We start from the raw sequence: 17549 nt of genomic DNA on the forward strand, positions 1-17549 counted from the left end.
TGTAAAAAAAATCAATAAAATATATTTAAAAAAAAAAAATTTAAAAAAAAAAATTGCTCTTATGCAATCTTAAAGATATAAAAAATTTAGCACTTGAAAACGTGTAAATAATTTCCACATTCTGCTAGTCTATTTTACATACCTGAGAATTTTTTTAGGAATCTGTGATGGAGAAGAATAACTCCTTTTCTTCTTCTCTGAGACCTGTAGTAACCCATCCTGTGTTCCACCCTTCTCCATGATTGCTGACTGGTCTGCTCTGGCCATACTTTGATCTACACTCAGCTGGCCTTTGGCAGGGTCACATCTGTATGTGAAGATGATGGCTGGCTTCTCACTGGACTCTCCTTTTGCCTCTGTGAACCAGTGTTGGTGCTGAACTGGAGGAGGGGGCAGCATGTGGATGACTGTGCCATCCAGACCCACCAGTTTCCCTTTATCTCGTTCTTTCTCTTTGTCGTCGTCCTCATCTGTTTTCCGACGACGGAAGAAACTTTTAAATGATATCCAGCGTTTAGGTTTTGCATCAGCTGCCCGCCTGCTGCCTTCAGAGTGCAAAACGGATTCAGCTTCTGTTGACCTGGTAGGGCTGGTTGGCTTGGTCCAGTTGGTGAAATGCTTCTGCAAAAGGTTACTTGCATGGTAAGGGGAGGACGTAGAACGTGGTGGAGGAAAAGGAGGTGATGGCTCATTATGGGGGTTAATCACTAACTTGGAGGGAGAGGTTGTGACTTGCTTTGCCAGTGGATCTTTCTGTACTTTAGTGGTAAGATTTTCTGTGGTCTGAGGTGCTTCATGCTCACCACTGGACTGAGATGGAAAGAGAGATTTCGGCCGGACTGGTATACTTTTAGAAACATCAACCTCTGGAGGAATTGCATAAAGCTCTTCTACACTGCAAGTTTTAAGGCCTGACTGGGACATTTCTGGAGGGGACTGTGGGGGTTGGATAGAAGCCACAATTTGAGAAAGCACTATGCTTGCTTTCTCCTTGTTGCTGCTGCCACTGCCCACCATCTGAGACTCCTGAGTGCCTTCTGTTCTGGCAACAGGTTCTCGAGTGGTTCTCTGGATCTTAGTTGGGGAGCTGTGGCTGGAACTACAGCTTCTCTGTGGGGAAGACAGGCCTCTGTTAAGACAGCTGTTGAACTCCTGGACCTTCTGAGCCACTGAGCCCCTTTTACATTCTGTGCTATTTGAAAACCCTTTTGCTTGGGGACAGTCAGTGGGGTTGCCAGTGGTGTCATCAGACACTTTGCTTGAAGTTTCTATTTCTTCATAAGTATGGCTTATCATACTTGTGTTTTTTTCCTTCACTGAAAGTTCTCCACTTGTTCCAAGAAAACTTTTATAAATGGCTAGATTGTCATATGCATTTGGATTAATTACAATGGGAACTTTGATAGCATTTTTGGAACTCCGAGCATAAGTTGGCTCGTCGTGAATGATAATTGGAAAAGGAGGCATACCAGCATTGTTATAACTATTAAATTTTATTTCAGACAAATTAGGTGACTTAACAGGGATGGTTTTAGAGGAAACATTTGCAGCAATGGGTGAAGTAGGTGCTGATTTGTGACAGTTTTTCCTTGAAGGGACATTGGATCCAGTTCCGCCACTAATTAATTCCACCTTAGGTATCTTTTGTCGTGGACTGGTACTGGATGTCCATACTTCCTGGTATCGAATTGCACTGGATTTTTGGAAATGGGCACTTATTTGCCCTGATGTTGATATAGGTGATGTCACTGGAGAGTTTGGAGTAGAAGATGAGCTTTTTGTCTTGGGGCTGTTAATAGGGCCCTCGAGATGCTCACTAGCCATCGCTGCTGACACGTCTACAACAGTATATGGCTTGCACAACGGCTGCTCAAGGTTCACTATGCGGTAAGGCTTTGCTTGCTCTTGTACAGGAATGAGGTTTATGATTACTGCTTGCCCAGCAGTATCTGTAGAGGCTTTTCTTTCTTGCTTCTCAGTTTGTACAGCAATCTTGCCATCTTTCTCTTCTAATCGGAGAGCAAGGACTGCTTTGTGTGTCTCTGGAACTTTATCTGAGCCTTTGGATGCTTGTGATGAATCCTCTTGATGGTTACCAGAGAGACTTTCATAATTGGGCTCACTTTCCTTCATGTCCTTAGAATCTCCTTGGGTACCAGGAGATATTCCCCCATTACAGATCTTCTGGGATAAACTACTAGCTGTCTCAGAACGTGATTCTTCTGTTAAAGAAGAATCTGGTGATGTGGAGTCAGATGATGCCATGCTCTGAATGCTTCCTGGTCCATAGGAGACCACAGAATTCTCTTCATAACCATTCAGGATTTCATCATAACTGTCATCATAGTCTACAGCACAGATTCTCTGCAGAGACTTATTTCGCAGAGGAACAGTATTCCATTTTTTGTCCACGTAGAATCGAACAGGAGACAAAGTGTTTGCCCTAAAGTTAGCAAATCGAGGTTGCCCTCTCATACGAATCTCCATGGCCAACAGCTCTTCATCACTTTCATCCCAGCTTTCATGTTCCTCTTCCATGTTACTGAAAAGTACATCTTCCTCACACTCCTCTCCACTAGAAAACTCTGGGTAACAGAACTGGCCCCCTTCATTACTGATCACTTCTGTGCTCCCACTCAGAATAACATGCTTGCCCTGAGTATCCTTTACCCCACCCATCATGCAACTTGGTGGAAGCTTTCTTTCCAATGATCGTTTATAGCAATCATTTATTCTTCCTAAGAATATTTCTTTGGCATTTGTTTGATTTACTCTTATCTGAGGAGTAGTATCCAAGCCTGCTATCTCCTTCAACATTTCAGTTAGTCCATTATTGTTATTTGATATCTTCTTTGCACTGTCATTATTGCCAAAAGGTTTAGAAACATGGCTAACTCCTTCAATATCATCTTCATTATTATTATTATTATTGAGTGGTTTCTGATTCAAGGCTGTCCTATTTCGGTTCCTCTCTATAATGACAGGTATGTTCTCACAGTGTCCTTGGATGTTAAGCTCACCATATACACTTTGCCCATCTGCCACCATCATAGTGGGCTTCACAGCTATAGTGGGTTTTTTAGCAACAGGAGGCCGGAAATTTGCAGTATTCCTGATATGGTGGTTGTTACTGTGATTGGCATTAGTTTTCACATGGCTGTGGGTGATGGCTGTCTTCTCAGGGTCAGGAGGAAGCTTGTGCAAGCTTTTAGGTTTAAAGCAATTCTTGCATTCACCAGGTTTCCAAACGTGCTCAGTAAAGGTGTTACAGGCAGACATTTTAGAAAATAGAACTTCACATACAATGCTTCCCTTTCAGTGCATGGCAAAACTTTCAACTGTATCTAGCAGCTCTTGATCTGTAGGGGGGAAAAAAGAAGAAAATCTGAATGGAAAAGGCACTATGAGGCTTTTCATGATGAATAATTTGAAAAAATTGGCTCTGGTCCTTAAATTAAAAGATTGAAAAGAAAAACTAATAAACTCCTTTTAGTCAATCAGCATTTTGGAAAGTTAGTTATTAAACTATAATTTTATGCACTCTCATCAAACCATATCTAATCTTTTGTTTGATGTCTCTGTGGCAATGATACTCTGACTTTTCCCTCCTGGAAATGCCTTTCAAACAGCTATCCACCAACATATCTGACACTTCTTAGTCTATTGTGGGTTCCTTTTCTTCTACTAATCCCTTTACATTTTGGGTATCTCATAGACTCCTCAAACTCAATGCATTAAAAATTAACCCTCTGGTTATCACTTTTCTCAACTTTAAGAAACTATTCCATTCTAGCCAGCCCACTTCTATCCCCAAGGCCACCTTCTTCCTCTGTCTTTTACTCTAGTTCAATTAATGCCATCCACCTAGATAGCTAAACTTCAACCTTCAGATCATTCTTGACACCTCTCCCCTCACTTCTAACACCACATCCTACTAACTCGCTAAATTAGTCTTCCCAATTTCATCTATTACATTTCACTAGAACTTATTCTTGCCATTACCAAACACTGAGTAGTTATTTTGCCTAGATTCCTGCAATAGGCTGTTAACTGATCTTCATGTCTGTAGTCTCACCCCATTCCAATCTAACCTCTCTACTCTTGTTATTAAAACTGTGGTCCTCAGTCAAGTAGTATCAGCCTCAACTTGGAGCTTGTTAGAAAGGTAGTATCTTAGACCTACTGAATCAAAATCTGTGTTCTAATGATATTCTCAGCTGATTTCACTGTTTTATACTACCATTAGATTTAACTTTCTGAAATGCTAACATAATCATCTTTTTACCTAGCTTAACTATTCTGTGGCTTAATCTTACCTACTGCATTGACTACTAAATGTCAGTGTGCAGACTAGAGTTTGCTAGCTAAATAAGAACCACCTGGGAAACCACTCTAGCCACATCTACTCAATCTCTGAGGGATGAGACTGGGAATCTGATTTTTTAAGTAAGTTCTCCAGGCAATTCTGTGTGTATTGGAACCTCTAGTTATTGGATGGAATACAAGCCCCTTAGACTGTCTCCTTTCTAGTCTTACATCTTGAAAATTAAGTAGTCTTATCAAACTCTAAATCCCACTGGGCTACTTATTTCTCCATGGTATTATCAAAGACACTTAGACATACCTCCATTTACAATCACTTTTAATTGTAACAGTTGCCTCATTTCAAGAAGTTTTTGAACTTCTTTAAGGCCTGGGCTATATCATATTCATCTCTATATATCTAGCATAAGGAGCTGAATAAATACTGGTTGATTAAAGTGCCAGTTTAAAAGTTAATTTTTTAAAATGAATCTTGTGACTCTCTTCCTTGTCTTAGGCACATAGTTGCAGACCTTCCCCCACGATATCATTAGTCTTACATTTCTACTTTAGATATTATAATAAAGTTGGCAGAAAGTATGCAACGTAAGAACCATTTTAGCTGGAAAATTTAACTTCATTCATGTACAGTGAGAGGATCCTTGCTTTGGTCAGAAAACTAGCCTTTTTGTCAAGTTTCAGCATGTTTATTAGGAAGGAAAAAATATTTTCTTTAGCAAATATAAACGAAACTAAGTTCCTTGTAAACAATACTCATAGTCCTAGCTGGTTTGGATAGAGCCTTGGCCTGTGGACCAAAGGGTCCCGGGTTAGATTCCGGTCAAGGGCACGTATCTTGGTTGCAGGCTCCTCCCTGTCCCAGGCCCTGGTATAGGCTTGTGCAGGAGGCAACCAATCGATGTGTTTCTCTCATATTAGATGTTTCACTGTCTTTCCCTCTCTCTTCCACTCTCCCTGAAAATCAATGGAGAAATATCCTCGGGTGAGGATTAATTTTAAAAAAAGCACACAAAAAAACGAAACAAACAATACTCATAAAGTACAGACTTAAAGATCAAAGAATTCCATACATAGAGCCCAACCACCCAGCAAAATTCTAAGTTCATGATTTGCTGAAGATCATTGAACTGCTCTTTTTAATAAGGTTAAAATATACATATTTAAAGTGTTCATTTAAAATTTTATTTACTCTTTCAAGTATTCTAAAAGCTATACCCCTTAATTGATAAAACCATTTCCTGCTAGTCTAAGACTAGAACATTTTGAATAAGGTGAAGAACAGCATAAAATTAGGCTAAATTTAGCCCAGATCATTCAGGGCTTTTAGGCTTTTAAAGATTAGAGTTTATCCTAAGAGCAGTGTGAAGCCACTAAAAGGTTCTAAACTGGGAAAACAACATAATACAATCTGCATTTTAAAAAAGATGGCTCTAATAAAAAATCATGAAACACTTAGGTATAAATTTAACAAAATATGTGCAAATTCTAAAATCTATATGCAGAAAACTACAGATAATAAAAGATATCAAAGATCTAAATAAATCTAGAGATATACCAGTTCTCTTAATATTGTTAAGGTGTCAATTGTACCCAAAGTAGATAAAGCATAATTCCAACAAAATTCTGAGCAGGATTTTTTGTACAAATCAATGAGCTGATTAAAAAATTTATATGGAAAAGCAAAGGAACTAGAATAGCCAAAACAATTTTGGAAAAGAACGAAGTTGAAGATTCAGGTTACCTGATTTCAATACTTAGCACAAAGCTACAATAATCCTGACAACCTGGTGTAGGCCAAGGATAGAAACATAGAATAGGGAAGTGAGGTAAGCAAATTACAGATCACAGAACAAATCTAGCCTATCGCCTGTTTTTATATGTTCCTAAGATAAGGATGCTTTTAAATTTGTATATATGGTTGAAAAAATAAAAAGAATAATCTTTAGTGACAAGTGAAAATTATAGGAAATTCAAATTTCTGTACCTATAAATAAATCTCTATTGGAACATATCTAGACTCATTTATTTACATTGTCTATGGCAAATTTTATGCCACAGTGAAGAGTTGAATAGCTATGACAGACTGTATGTGGCTCTTTCATCACTTTGCAGTGCTTTTCAGCACTCTACAAATTGCAGCATTTCCACTGCTACATGTATCACCTTTGTGAAAAGATATTTTTCAAAGATAAAAATATGTAAAATTTTATTATAAATATGCATTACTAGATGAACATTTGTATTCAATTTTGATGAGAAGAAACACTAATTCTGAACCCTTATTAAGCAAAATGTTATCCCCACCAATTCCATTCTTCTTATTAGTAGAGCTGTGTTACAAAATTGTACTCAATTGTTATATTTGTAATTGAACTTACTGGGATGACATTGGTTAATAAAATTACACAGGTTTCATCTATACAATTCTACATTGCATCATCTGTATATTGTATTGCACGTTGATCAGTTATTATATTTTAAATTCTGTCAAAAATTCATGGAAATTTGTTTTCTCTCTTGTTACACAAGTATCTACATAATATCTTGGATTTTGCCTTTTGACTTACGAAACCTAAAGTATTTACTATCTGGTGCTTTTCAGAAAAAGTTTGTTAATCCCTGACATAGATCACAGCAGACACAGAACAGAATACAGTCCAGAAACAGACCCATGCAAATACAGGCTACTGATTTTTGACAAAGGTGAAAAGAATATTCTTTTCAATAAATTTGCTAGAACAACTGGATATCCATAAGCAGCAAAATCAATCTTGATCTCACATCCCATGAACAAAAATTAACTCAAAATGGATCACAGATCTAAGGATAAAATGTAAAGCTTTAAACTATTAGAATAGGAGAGAATCTTTGTAACCATGGGTTAGGCAGAGTTCTTAGATACAACATGAAAAGACTGGTCCATAAAAGAAAAGAATAAATTACACTTCATCAAAATGAAAAAAATGTTTGCTCTGATGTACTGATAAATGAATGAGAAGACAAGCCACAGACAAGGAGATTTTTTTTTTTTTTTTTTTTTTGCAAAGTATATCTCTGACTTTGTATCCATCTATACCAGTGGTCGGCAAACTCATTAGTCAACAGAGCCAAATATCAACAGTACAACGATTGAAATTTCTTTTGAGAGCCAAATTTTTTAAACTTAAACTTCTTCTAACACCACTTCTTCAAAATAGACTCACCCAGGCCGTGGTATTTTGTGGAAGAGCCACACTCAAGGGGCCAAAGAGCTGCATGTGGTTCCCAAGCCACAGTTTGCCAATCACGGATCTATACTAATAATAGAGGAATATGCAAATTGTCTGGGACGCTGTCACAGTAACAGTAATGGCCAAACAGCAGGCTGCGTGGGGTGACCAGGCCGGCAGGGGGGTTAGTGAGGGATGACCAAACAACTGAACAGCAGGCTGCATGGGGCGACCAAGCCAGCAGGGGGGTTAGTGAGGGACGACCAAATGACTGAACAGCAGGCTGTGTGGGGTGACCAGGCTGGCAGGGGGGGCAGTTGGGGGTGACCAGGCCAGCGGGGGGGGGCAGTTGGGGGCGACCACACTGGCAGGGGGGGCAGTTAGGGGCGACCAGGCCAGCAGAGGGGGGCAGTTAGGGGTGATGAGGCCGGCAAGCAGAGGTGGTTAGGGGTGACCAGGCTGGCAGGGGAGGAAGTTAGGGGCAATCAGGCAGGCAGGCAGGTGAGCTGTTAGGAACCAGCAGTCCCAGATTGTGAAAGGGATGTCCGACTGCCGGTTTAGGCCTGATTCCTGGGATCAGGCCTAAACCGGCAGTTGGACATCCCCTGAGGGGTTCCGGATTGGAGAAAGTGCAGGCTGTTCTGAGGGTACACCCCTTCCCCATGTATAAATTTCATGCACCAGGCCTTTAGTAATATATTAAAAACTTTAAAAATCCAACAAAAATAAAATATATCTAATAAAAAATACACAAAAGACTTAAGTATACACTTCATGAAAAATATGTGGATCTCAATAATCATGTGAAAGATGCTAAATGTCGTAAGTCATACGGGAATGTACATTGAAACTATAATGAGCTACCACTATACATGTATTACAATGGTTAAAATAAATTAAAAAAAAACTGGTGCTAGGGAAAATGTAGAGAACAACTGAAACTCTCATATAGTACTAGTGGGAGTGTAACTGGTTCAGCCACTGTAAAGTTAAGTATAAACTTTCCATGGAACATAGCAATCTAACTCCTATGTATTTTCCCCAAGACAAATGGAAACAATCCAAATATTGTATGGTAGTGGTGATATGACTGCATACTTTTATCAAAACTAAGAACTGTACATTAAAGGAGATTTTTACTATATATAAATCAAACCTCAATAAATCTGTCCTAAAAAATTAAAGACAGCTCTGGCTACTGTATGAAAACAAATGCAAAGAACAGGCCCCAGGAGGCCAGGAGACTGTTTAAAGAGCTGTTGTGGGCAAAAGAAGATATGACAAGGATCTGGATTAGGATTTGGCACCAGAGAAAGAGAGAAAACTAGATGTAGGAATAACTGCATTTAGAGCAAGGTTTTAGGTATATATTTGAATGATTTGTGAGGCCACTTACTGAAATAAACAATGTTGGAGGAGGTATAACTTTGAGAGGGGCGAGTATTAGTTCATATTTTTGTCAGCCTGCAAGAAATAGAGCAAGCAATTGAATTAGAATTCTGAAGCACAGAAAGGAATTCTGATGTTCTTACCTGTTTGGAATTATTAATATAGAAATATCTAGGCCAAAAAGAAAATAGACAGTGAGCTGGAGAGGGGGCAGTGGTAGGTGAACCAGGAAGAAGAGGATAACTCCAAAGAAAACTCAAAAATGACGGCCATAAGTGTGATGAAACAGAAGCCACACGAGGTTTCATTAAGAGGTTGAAGACAACTATGCAGATGATGCTGAGAGGTAATGTAGAATGAGGATTTAAATGTGCCCACAGGTCTTTAATGTGAGCTCACTGGTGATCTTAGCATGTACTATTTCCGTGCAGTGGTGGGGACAGAAAGCAGATGGAGTGAGTCAAAGGGTGAGGAGATATGAGAGAGTAATTGTAGACAACTTTTAAAAGTTTAGGTGAAAAGTGGAAGAAAGAGCTGGAAGTATGAAGAGGTGTCTAGAAATTCCTTATTTTAAGAGGGCAAAACTATATGATGTTGAATGCTAATACTGGTGGAGTGGCTGAAAAGACAGGAAAGAGGTAGAGATAATCATAAGACTCAGAATGTTAAAACTGAGCAGGCCCCTAGGTCAATCTTTCTGTTTTATGGACTAGGGAAAACTGAAGCCCAGAAAGACCAACATAGTGAATGAAAAAGACCCAGAACTGAGACTCAAGATTATAACGGTTTGTTTTAAATATTTTTCTTTTTAAAATATGATTTTTAAATTTTGTTATATATGCTCACTGTGAAAAATAAGAAAAGCATAAATAAAGTAGAAATCCTATTATTCAGAAGCAACTTCTATTAACATTTGTGGTAGTTCCTGTCAGTCACCAAAAATTAAAATATATATCTAGTAATATTTAAAGTTTTTAATATATTACTAAAATTACTAGATATATATTACTATATATCTAGTATATTGTCTGTCTACTCAGCACTATGTGGCATTGAAAACAAAAGAATAAGAAATCCTGGCCTAATATCTTGTTAACCAAGTTAAATCCACTGCTGATGATAGTGATTAAATTCTCTCTTGATAAGTAGCACAGTATATTTTCTTTTCCTAAGACTGTAAATAAATAGTAAAAAAATTCCTCGCTTTGAGTGCAAGTAAGAAATGGCTATTGAGTTGATTAGCAGCTATATTACCCATAGCATAGCCAAGTGAAATTCACTGGGAACACAATTAGTTTATGTCAGTGCTATGAGCAATAGAAAGCCATCAATAAAATGAAGACCTTTGATTTGACCTTCTTTTACAAATTCTGTGTACATCTGTATTCATGCTGCTATAAAACCCAAGAGATGAACCAAACACTTTTAGCAAGCACCAGATGGAGCTGCTGTCTACTCCAGTAAGTCTTAACTATGAGGGCTTCATTTTTCAATACTAACATTGCTTGGAGACAAATGATTTTAACTTATAATGGCTCTTCCAAAGAGAAGCTATATCAGCTGTAGCTCTGTCCAAAGAGCAACGCTTGGGCTTTACTGCCTTTGTCAAATGACTTCAATGGCAATAACTAGCAGCTTTGCCTGCTCAATTCTGACACCCCACAAATAGGAAACTCTGGTCACCAAAGTTATGCTTGAGAAAGAAAAAAAAAATGTCTCCCAAGGCACTTAAGCAAAGGAAATAAGACAGTCTACCATGGAGTTTTTTGTTTATTTGCCAAAATAGGTTTGATATGAAGTACAGAAATGGAATGTTTAATAAGAAAAGCTCATCTGCCTCTATATTTCTTATAATCTCAAAGTCAATCCTTGGATGAAATGCAGACAGGAGAGTTTAATGGCTGAAGCTGCCCCTAGAAACTAGCCAGGATTTCATAATCTAAAACCCAATTTCATATTTGACAGTTCTCAAGACCAAAACCCTTCAGGCCATAGATGAAACTATTCAAAAGTAGCCTATTTCACTTCAAGTCATGACAGCTTTTTAAGAACTTAGTACTGTTTTATAATCTCTCTACTGCTATATAATGACAATAATTAGTTTGCTTCTAGTCCAACAGTTTAGAGCAAATTTGATACAAAACAGTCAAATCCACAATGGATTTTAACCTTGGAAAAAGCAGGCTGGCAGAAAAAGCTGAACTCCTTTAGCTGATCTCCTTTTCCAAGTCAATGAAGAGGGAGAGAGTGCATAGGTGGCATATTAAACACCATATACAGAGCATTTCCTAAAGGCACCTAAGAAGAATCTATACTAATAAAAGGGTAATATGCTAATTAGATCGGACGTCTTCCAGACCACCAGCTGCACGTCCTTCCTGACAAAGCCGGGCCCAGGCGAAGCCGCCTGCCAGCGGTATCCAGAACCAGCAACCTGAGGCTGGCTGTGGCCTGGGAGATGGAGAAGCCGCCTGCCCCGCAGTCCCGGGCACCAGCGCCTACAGCTGGCTGCGGCCTGGGAGACAGACAAGCCACCTGCCCCACAGTCCTGGGCTGCAGCCAGCCAGAGAAGCCGCGCACCCCGCGGTCCCGCGTGCCAGTGCCTGCAGCCCGGGCAAAGCCATCTGCCCACCGTCCCCTGAGGCTGCAGCTGGCCCAGGAAAAGCCGGCCTGGGTCCCAGGTGCCTGTGGCCGGCCAGAGGGAGGGAAGCCCGGGTCCCAGGTGCCTACGGCCAGCTGGAGGAGGGAATTCTGGGTCCCGGGTGTGGGGCTGAGGCAGAGATGGTTAGGGGCAATCAAGCCAGCAGAGGAGCAGTTAGGGGCGATCAGGCTGGCAGGCAGAAGCAGTTTGGGGCAGTCAGGCAGGCAAGTGGTTAGGAGCCAGAGGTCCTGGATTGTGAAAGGGATGTCCAACTGTCGACAGTTGGACATCTCCTGAGGGGTCCCAGATTGGAGAGGGTGCAGGCCAGGCTGAGGGACACCCCACCCCCGTGCATGAATTTTGTGCACCGGGCCACTAGTCTATATATATAAAAGCCTAAGCAACCATTACAACCAAACAACCAGAACGACTGAAATGACCGGTTGACCAGACGCTATGACACTCATTGACCACCAGGGGGCAGACGCTCAATGCAGGAGCTTCCCCCTGGTGGTCAGTGCACTCCCACAGCAAACCTTTCACGGCCCCTCCCCTTGGCTGGCCGGTCCCCCCTATTGGCCCCAATTGGGGTGCCGGCTGGCCATCCTCCTGGGTCCCTTCCCCTAGCCAGCTTCCCGATAGGCCTCGATTGCTGGCCAGGCTGAGGGACCCTACCCATGCACGAATTCGTGCACTGGGCCTCTAGTCTGTTAATAATAAAGGAGGATGGGGAATGGACTGCTAAGCTCCTTCCCCAAACCTGAAATTTCCAGAAGCCATTCTCTCTCTTCATAAAATCTGTCACATTACCAGAGAGGCAGGTTCAAGAATTCTCACTGCTAAACTAGTACATGGCTTTTAAGGACATTCTCAGTGAGGAACTATTATCTACATGTCATCCTACACAGTCCATCTCTAGGAGACTAGGGTAAAATTTAAAAAGTCAAGGTTCTCATTAGACTTTTGTAATGCAGTATGTAGATCACTCTAAAAAAAAGAAGGAAAGGAAAATGTAATTAGTATCCTCATGTCACTATTCCCAACCTTTCCTTCTTCCACAGTGAAAAATGCTGACACAAGTGTGGAGGAAGTGAAAGCAAAGCTGCAGGAAGAGGTTTTGCAGGAGATAAAACACAGTGTTAACTTGGTGCATAAATGAAAATTCTATAAGTAAAAGGAACCTTTTTAATTTGAGATCTGACCAAAAAAAAATCACCGTTTTTGCTAGTTAGGATATCACAAGAATAGGCAAGATCTTAAGAAATAAGGTTCTCCTGTCTATAGAAGAAACCAAAGTAACACTTGCTTAATTTTGAAAACTTAACTGAAGCTCAGGCAAAAGGAGGAAGTCCATGCATTTCCAATTGTTCTAACCACAAATTTTTTTCTAATAATTTACTGTCTATCACATGGTAGTTATCTCAGGACATGCAACAGCAAATGCACCACTATAAAGCACCACTGTTTTGATCTCAAACCATTTTTTTTTAAGTTGAAACTTTTTGATGAACCAGTTAAATAAAAAAACAATAGTTATTGTTATTATAACTTGGTAATAACTAACTATAAGATTTTAAGTTCTAAAATGTTCACCGAACCCACCTTAGACCCTTACTTAAGAAGGTACACATCAAAGAGGAGGTTAAAATGTTATGTAATAACAGCCAAGAACTTCATAGTTTTTACAATTTATTCTGTTCACAAACTGTTTCCTCCTCCTGGAATGTATTTTGTCTAATGCTGTTCTATTAGGCAAAACCTTATTTATCCTTTGAGAACCAGTTCAAATTGTATCTTTGTGATGAAACTTTACCTGACTACCTAAACACCTTTTAATACCATGTTGTGTTGTAATTATGTAATTCCCTAGAAAGAAAGGTTGTCTTTTCATTTCTATATATCTTGGATTGCTTGGAATATACAATATACTATACCAATCTTGGTTTTCAACATCCTGAAAGGAAATGTGGCAGAAGAAATGTGGACATGGAAACCATAAAAAAAGTCAGAATGAAGAATACAGTTACTGAAATGAAGAATATAGGTGTCCCCAAAAATTGTATACACATACTTTGAATAATTATAAATTATTAAATATATTTCATTTTAAAAATTGAGCTGTCAGCTATTAAAGTGTGTGTGTGTGTGTGTGTGTGTGTATATATATATATATATATATATATATATATATATATATATTTGGGACACCCTGTGCACTACAGGGAATCAATAGATGAAGCAGAGAACAAAATAAGGAATTTGGAAGATAAGGAAACCAACCAATCAGAACAGCAAATTGAAAAAAAAAAAAAATAGGGCCCTAACTGGTTTGGCTCAGTTGATAGAGCATCTAGAGCATCGGCCTGTGGACTGAAAGGTCCCAGGTTCGATTCCGGTCAAGGGCATGTAACTTGGCTGTGGGCACATCCCCAGTAGGAGGTGTGCAGGAGACAGCTGATCAATGTTTCTCTGTCATCGATGTTTCTGACTCTCTATCCCTCTCCATAAAAAAAAAAAAAAATCAATAAAATATATTTAAAAAAAAATAGGGCCCTAGCCGGTTTGGCTTGGTGCATAGAGCGATGGCCTGTGGACTGAAGGGTCCCAGGTTCGATTCTGGTCAAGGGCACATGCCCCAGTAGTGGGCTCGATCCCCAGTGGGGGGCATGCAGGACGCAGCCAATCAATGATTCTCTCTCATCATTGATGTTTCTATCTTTCCCTCTTCCTTCCTCTCTGAAATCAATAAAAATACATTAAAAATTTTTATTAAAAACAAAGCAAGAGGCTTTAAAAAAATTAGGATAGTGTAAGGAGCTCTGAGAAAATTTCAAGTGTACCAACATTCACATCACAGGTGTGCCAGAAGGGGAAGAGAAAGAGCAAGAAATTTTAAAAACTATTTAAAAAAATAATGAAGGAAAACTTCCTTAACATGGCAAAGGAAACAGGAAGTGCAGAGTCTCAAACAAGAGGAACCCAAAGAGGCCAATACCAAGACACATCATAATTAAAAAGCCAAAGGTAAACAACAAAGGACAAAGAATCTTAAAAGCAACAAGAGAAAAGCAGTTCGTTACCTATAAGAGAGCTTCCATAAAACTGTCAGCTGATTTTTCAACAGAAACTACAGGACAAAAGAGATTGGCATGAAATATTCAAAGTAATGAAACGCAAAGACCTACAATGCAGATTGCTCTACCCAGCAAAGGTATCATTTAGAATTAAAAAAATAAATTAAAAAAACAACAACAGATAAAGAGCTTCCCAGACAATAAAAAGTTAAAGTAATCCATCACCAGAATTCCAAGATGAGTGCAGAGGACTGGGAAGCTCTGTCTGCTTGCTCCCTGCACCCGACCATAATTGCAGCTAAACTGCAGAGCATTCAGCTTGAAAAAACAGAAGTATAGGTGATCTGAAATACAGTGAGCAGGGAGTGCAGAGAGGGTGAACCAACTTGCATACCTGGGAAGCTGGAGGGAAGGCGCAGCAGTGCAGCCCCTGCACCTGGGAACATGGGATATCAGAACCACGCAGGGATTCCCAATCCAGAGCAACAGAGAAGGGAGCATTGGGCAGTGGGAATCAGTTATGATTGGGTCCACCTGGGACACTCAGACCTCACCATCCCAGGCAAAGAGCTATTTCTTGGTTACAACACCAGTCTGGAAAGTTCACCCGGATCTTTGTCTGAAGGAGGAACCACAGAGGCATAATACAGAGCTGGAGAAGTCTGACCAGTAAACCCAGCAGTGAATCTGAGGAACCCTTATTTGTATGGAAGAACTTTTGCCAAAGAGCAGGATGGGGGCTGGACAGTGTGGCCCAGGAAAGAGGATCAGACCTGCACACCTCAAGCATAAGGGAGGCGCCCCTTTCCTGACCTGCAAAAAGTCTGGTTCTGCCCCACCCTGCTGCAACAGGACAAGGGAACAGCTCTGGGCTGAAAATCTGCCCCCATAAGGCTGTCTGGCAGGCAGGGGCCTTGGACATCAGGCCTGCTCAGAGTCCAGAGGCCTGGCCCAGCCCGGGCAGCCATGCTGAAATATAGTGCCCAGTGGGGCTGACTTTTAAATTTTTTTACCCCCTCCTACTTAGTGTGGCGGCAAGGGGGTGCCAGCGAGCCAGGCAGAGCTGGAGAATTGGAAGGAAAGTACTTGCCCTTCTTCCTACAAGATATGGGCACAGCCCCCAAAGTGAGTCTATTTAAACCATCCTGGCCAGGACTCATATATATGCTGCCTACAAGAGACTCATCTCAGAACAAAAGACTCACACAGGATGAAAATGAAGGATTGGGAAAAAAAAATTCCATGATAATGAAAACAAAAAGAAAGCGGGGTAGGAATATTTATATTAGACAAAATAGACTTCAAAACAAAGGCCATAAAAGAGACAAAGAAAGTCACTACATAATACTAAAGGTATTGATCCAACAAGAAAGAGGATATAACTCTGGTAAACATATATGTATTCAATACAACGCCTACATATCTTTTAAAAAACACTCCCAGGGGACTTTTCTTTCAGAAATCTGTCCTACATAATAAAAATCCAAATGAAAACTTACAGCTCACTTATGACTGCAAAGAATTGAAAACATAAAATATCCCAATGAAATTAATAAGTTAGAATAAGCAATCATTAAAACTATATATATCAAGCCCAGCTGGTGTGGCTCAGTGGTTGAGCATCAATCCATGCATCAAGAGGTCACAGGTTCGATTTCCAGTGTCAAGGTGGCAGACTTGATCCCCAGCAGGGGTTGTACAAGAGGCAGACGATTAATATTTATTTCTATCTTTCTCTACCCCTCCCTTCCTCTCTCTTAAATATATATATATATTTAATTTTAAAAAAACTAAATATCAATACTGCTTTATGGCTAATAGGGGACATTCTGTAAAGGGCATATATGGGAACTCTACTAGTTGCTCAATTTTTCTGTATATATAATTCAAGAATGGGTAAAACTAACCTATAGTAACAAATATCACATCAGTTGTTGTAGGAGCCAAAGGTTGTATGAAAGAATTGACTGCAAGGGGGCTTGAGAAAGATTTAGAGTGATGGAAATGATCTATACTTTGACTGTAGTAGTGATTACAGAGATAGTCAAAACTCAATAAATATAAATCTTACCTTATTAAAGTTGATTTTAAAAATAAATTAAAAAATGCTTAATGACCAGAATGCTCATTAATTTGTATTATGTATAATAGACATATTTATACAGAAAAAGACTAGAAATACAATTAAATTACATAATGATTATAGCTAATTTTAACTTTTCCATATGTTCTGCACTTTCAAAATGCTCCAAATAAGCATGTATTTTTATGTGTATGTTAATAGTATTTTATTTAGAATCAGAGCCTCAAACCTACATTCGGTCTGAGGTTTTATTTATTTATTTATTTATTTATTCAGTATTTACTGCATCCCTCCAGGTAAAAAGAGCATTCTAAGTGGTAGAGGAATACTTTGCACTTGGGTGTTTCCCCAAGGCTCAGCTATACATACCTTTCAAGTGATCACTGTAGCCAGTGAATATACATACATCAATAATCTGTAAACAACATCTGTTTATTATCTTTACACTGGCAAATGACAGTTGTCAGGACTATTTTTAAGAATTGGTTGTATTAGTGATATTTATTTATTTATTATTTATTTATTTTTTTATTTTTTTAAAATATATTTTATTGATATTTCACAGAGAGGAAGGGAGAGGGATAGGAGCTAGAAACATCGATGAGAGAGAGACATCGATCAGCTGCCTCCTGCACACCTCCCACTGGGGATGTGCCCGCAACCAAGGTACATGCCCTTGACCGGAATCGAACCCGGGACCCTTCAGTCCACAGGCCGACGCTCTATCCACTGAGCCAAACCGGTTTTGGCTAGTGATATTTATTTACCTAATCTTTCTGAAGATAAGTTAAAACTTCTACAATGTTTAATATTGAATATGTATCACGTGT

At 39.5% G+C, this 17549-nt stretch overlaps 1 protein-coding gene across 3 annotated transcripts in view; it reads right to left on the reverse strand.

Moving 5' to 3' along the window:
* Positions 1 to 17549, reverse strand: part of PEAK1 (pseudopodium enriched atypical kinase 1) — a 194390-nt gene that overhangs the window by 116931 nt on the left and 59910 nt on the right. For all 3 annotated transcript variants that reach the window (XM_080677223.1, XM_080677225.1, XM_080677224.1), the window contains exon 2: positions 143 to 3359. In XM_080677223.1, the coding sequence (XP_080533349.1) occupies positions 143 to 3279 (3137 nt within the window). In that variant the 5' untranslated portion in view covers positions 3280 to 3359. The remainder of the gene's footprint in view (positions 1 to 142; positions 3360 to 17549) is intronic.

Source organism: Plecotus auritus (assembly GCF_963455305.1).
Source record: "Plecotus auritus genome assembly, chromosome: 1".
Lineage (NCBI taxonomy): Eukaryota > Metazoa > Chordata > Mammalia > Chiroptera > Vespertilionidae > Plecotus > Plecotus auritus.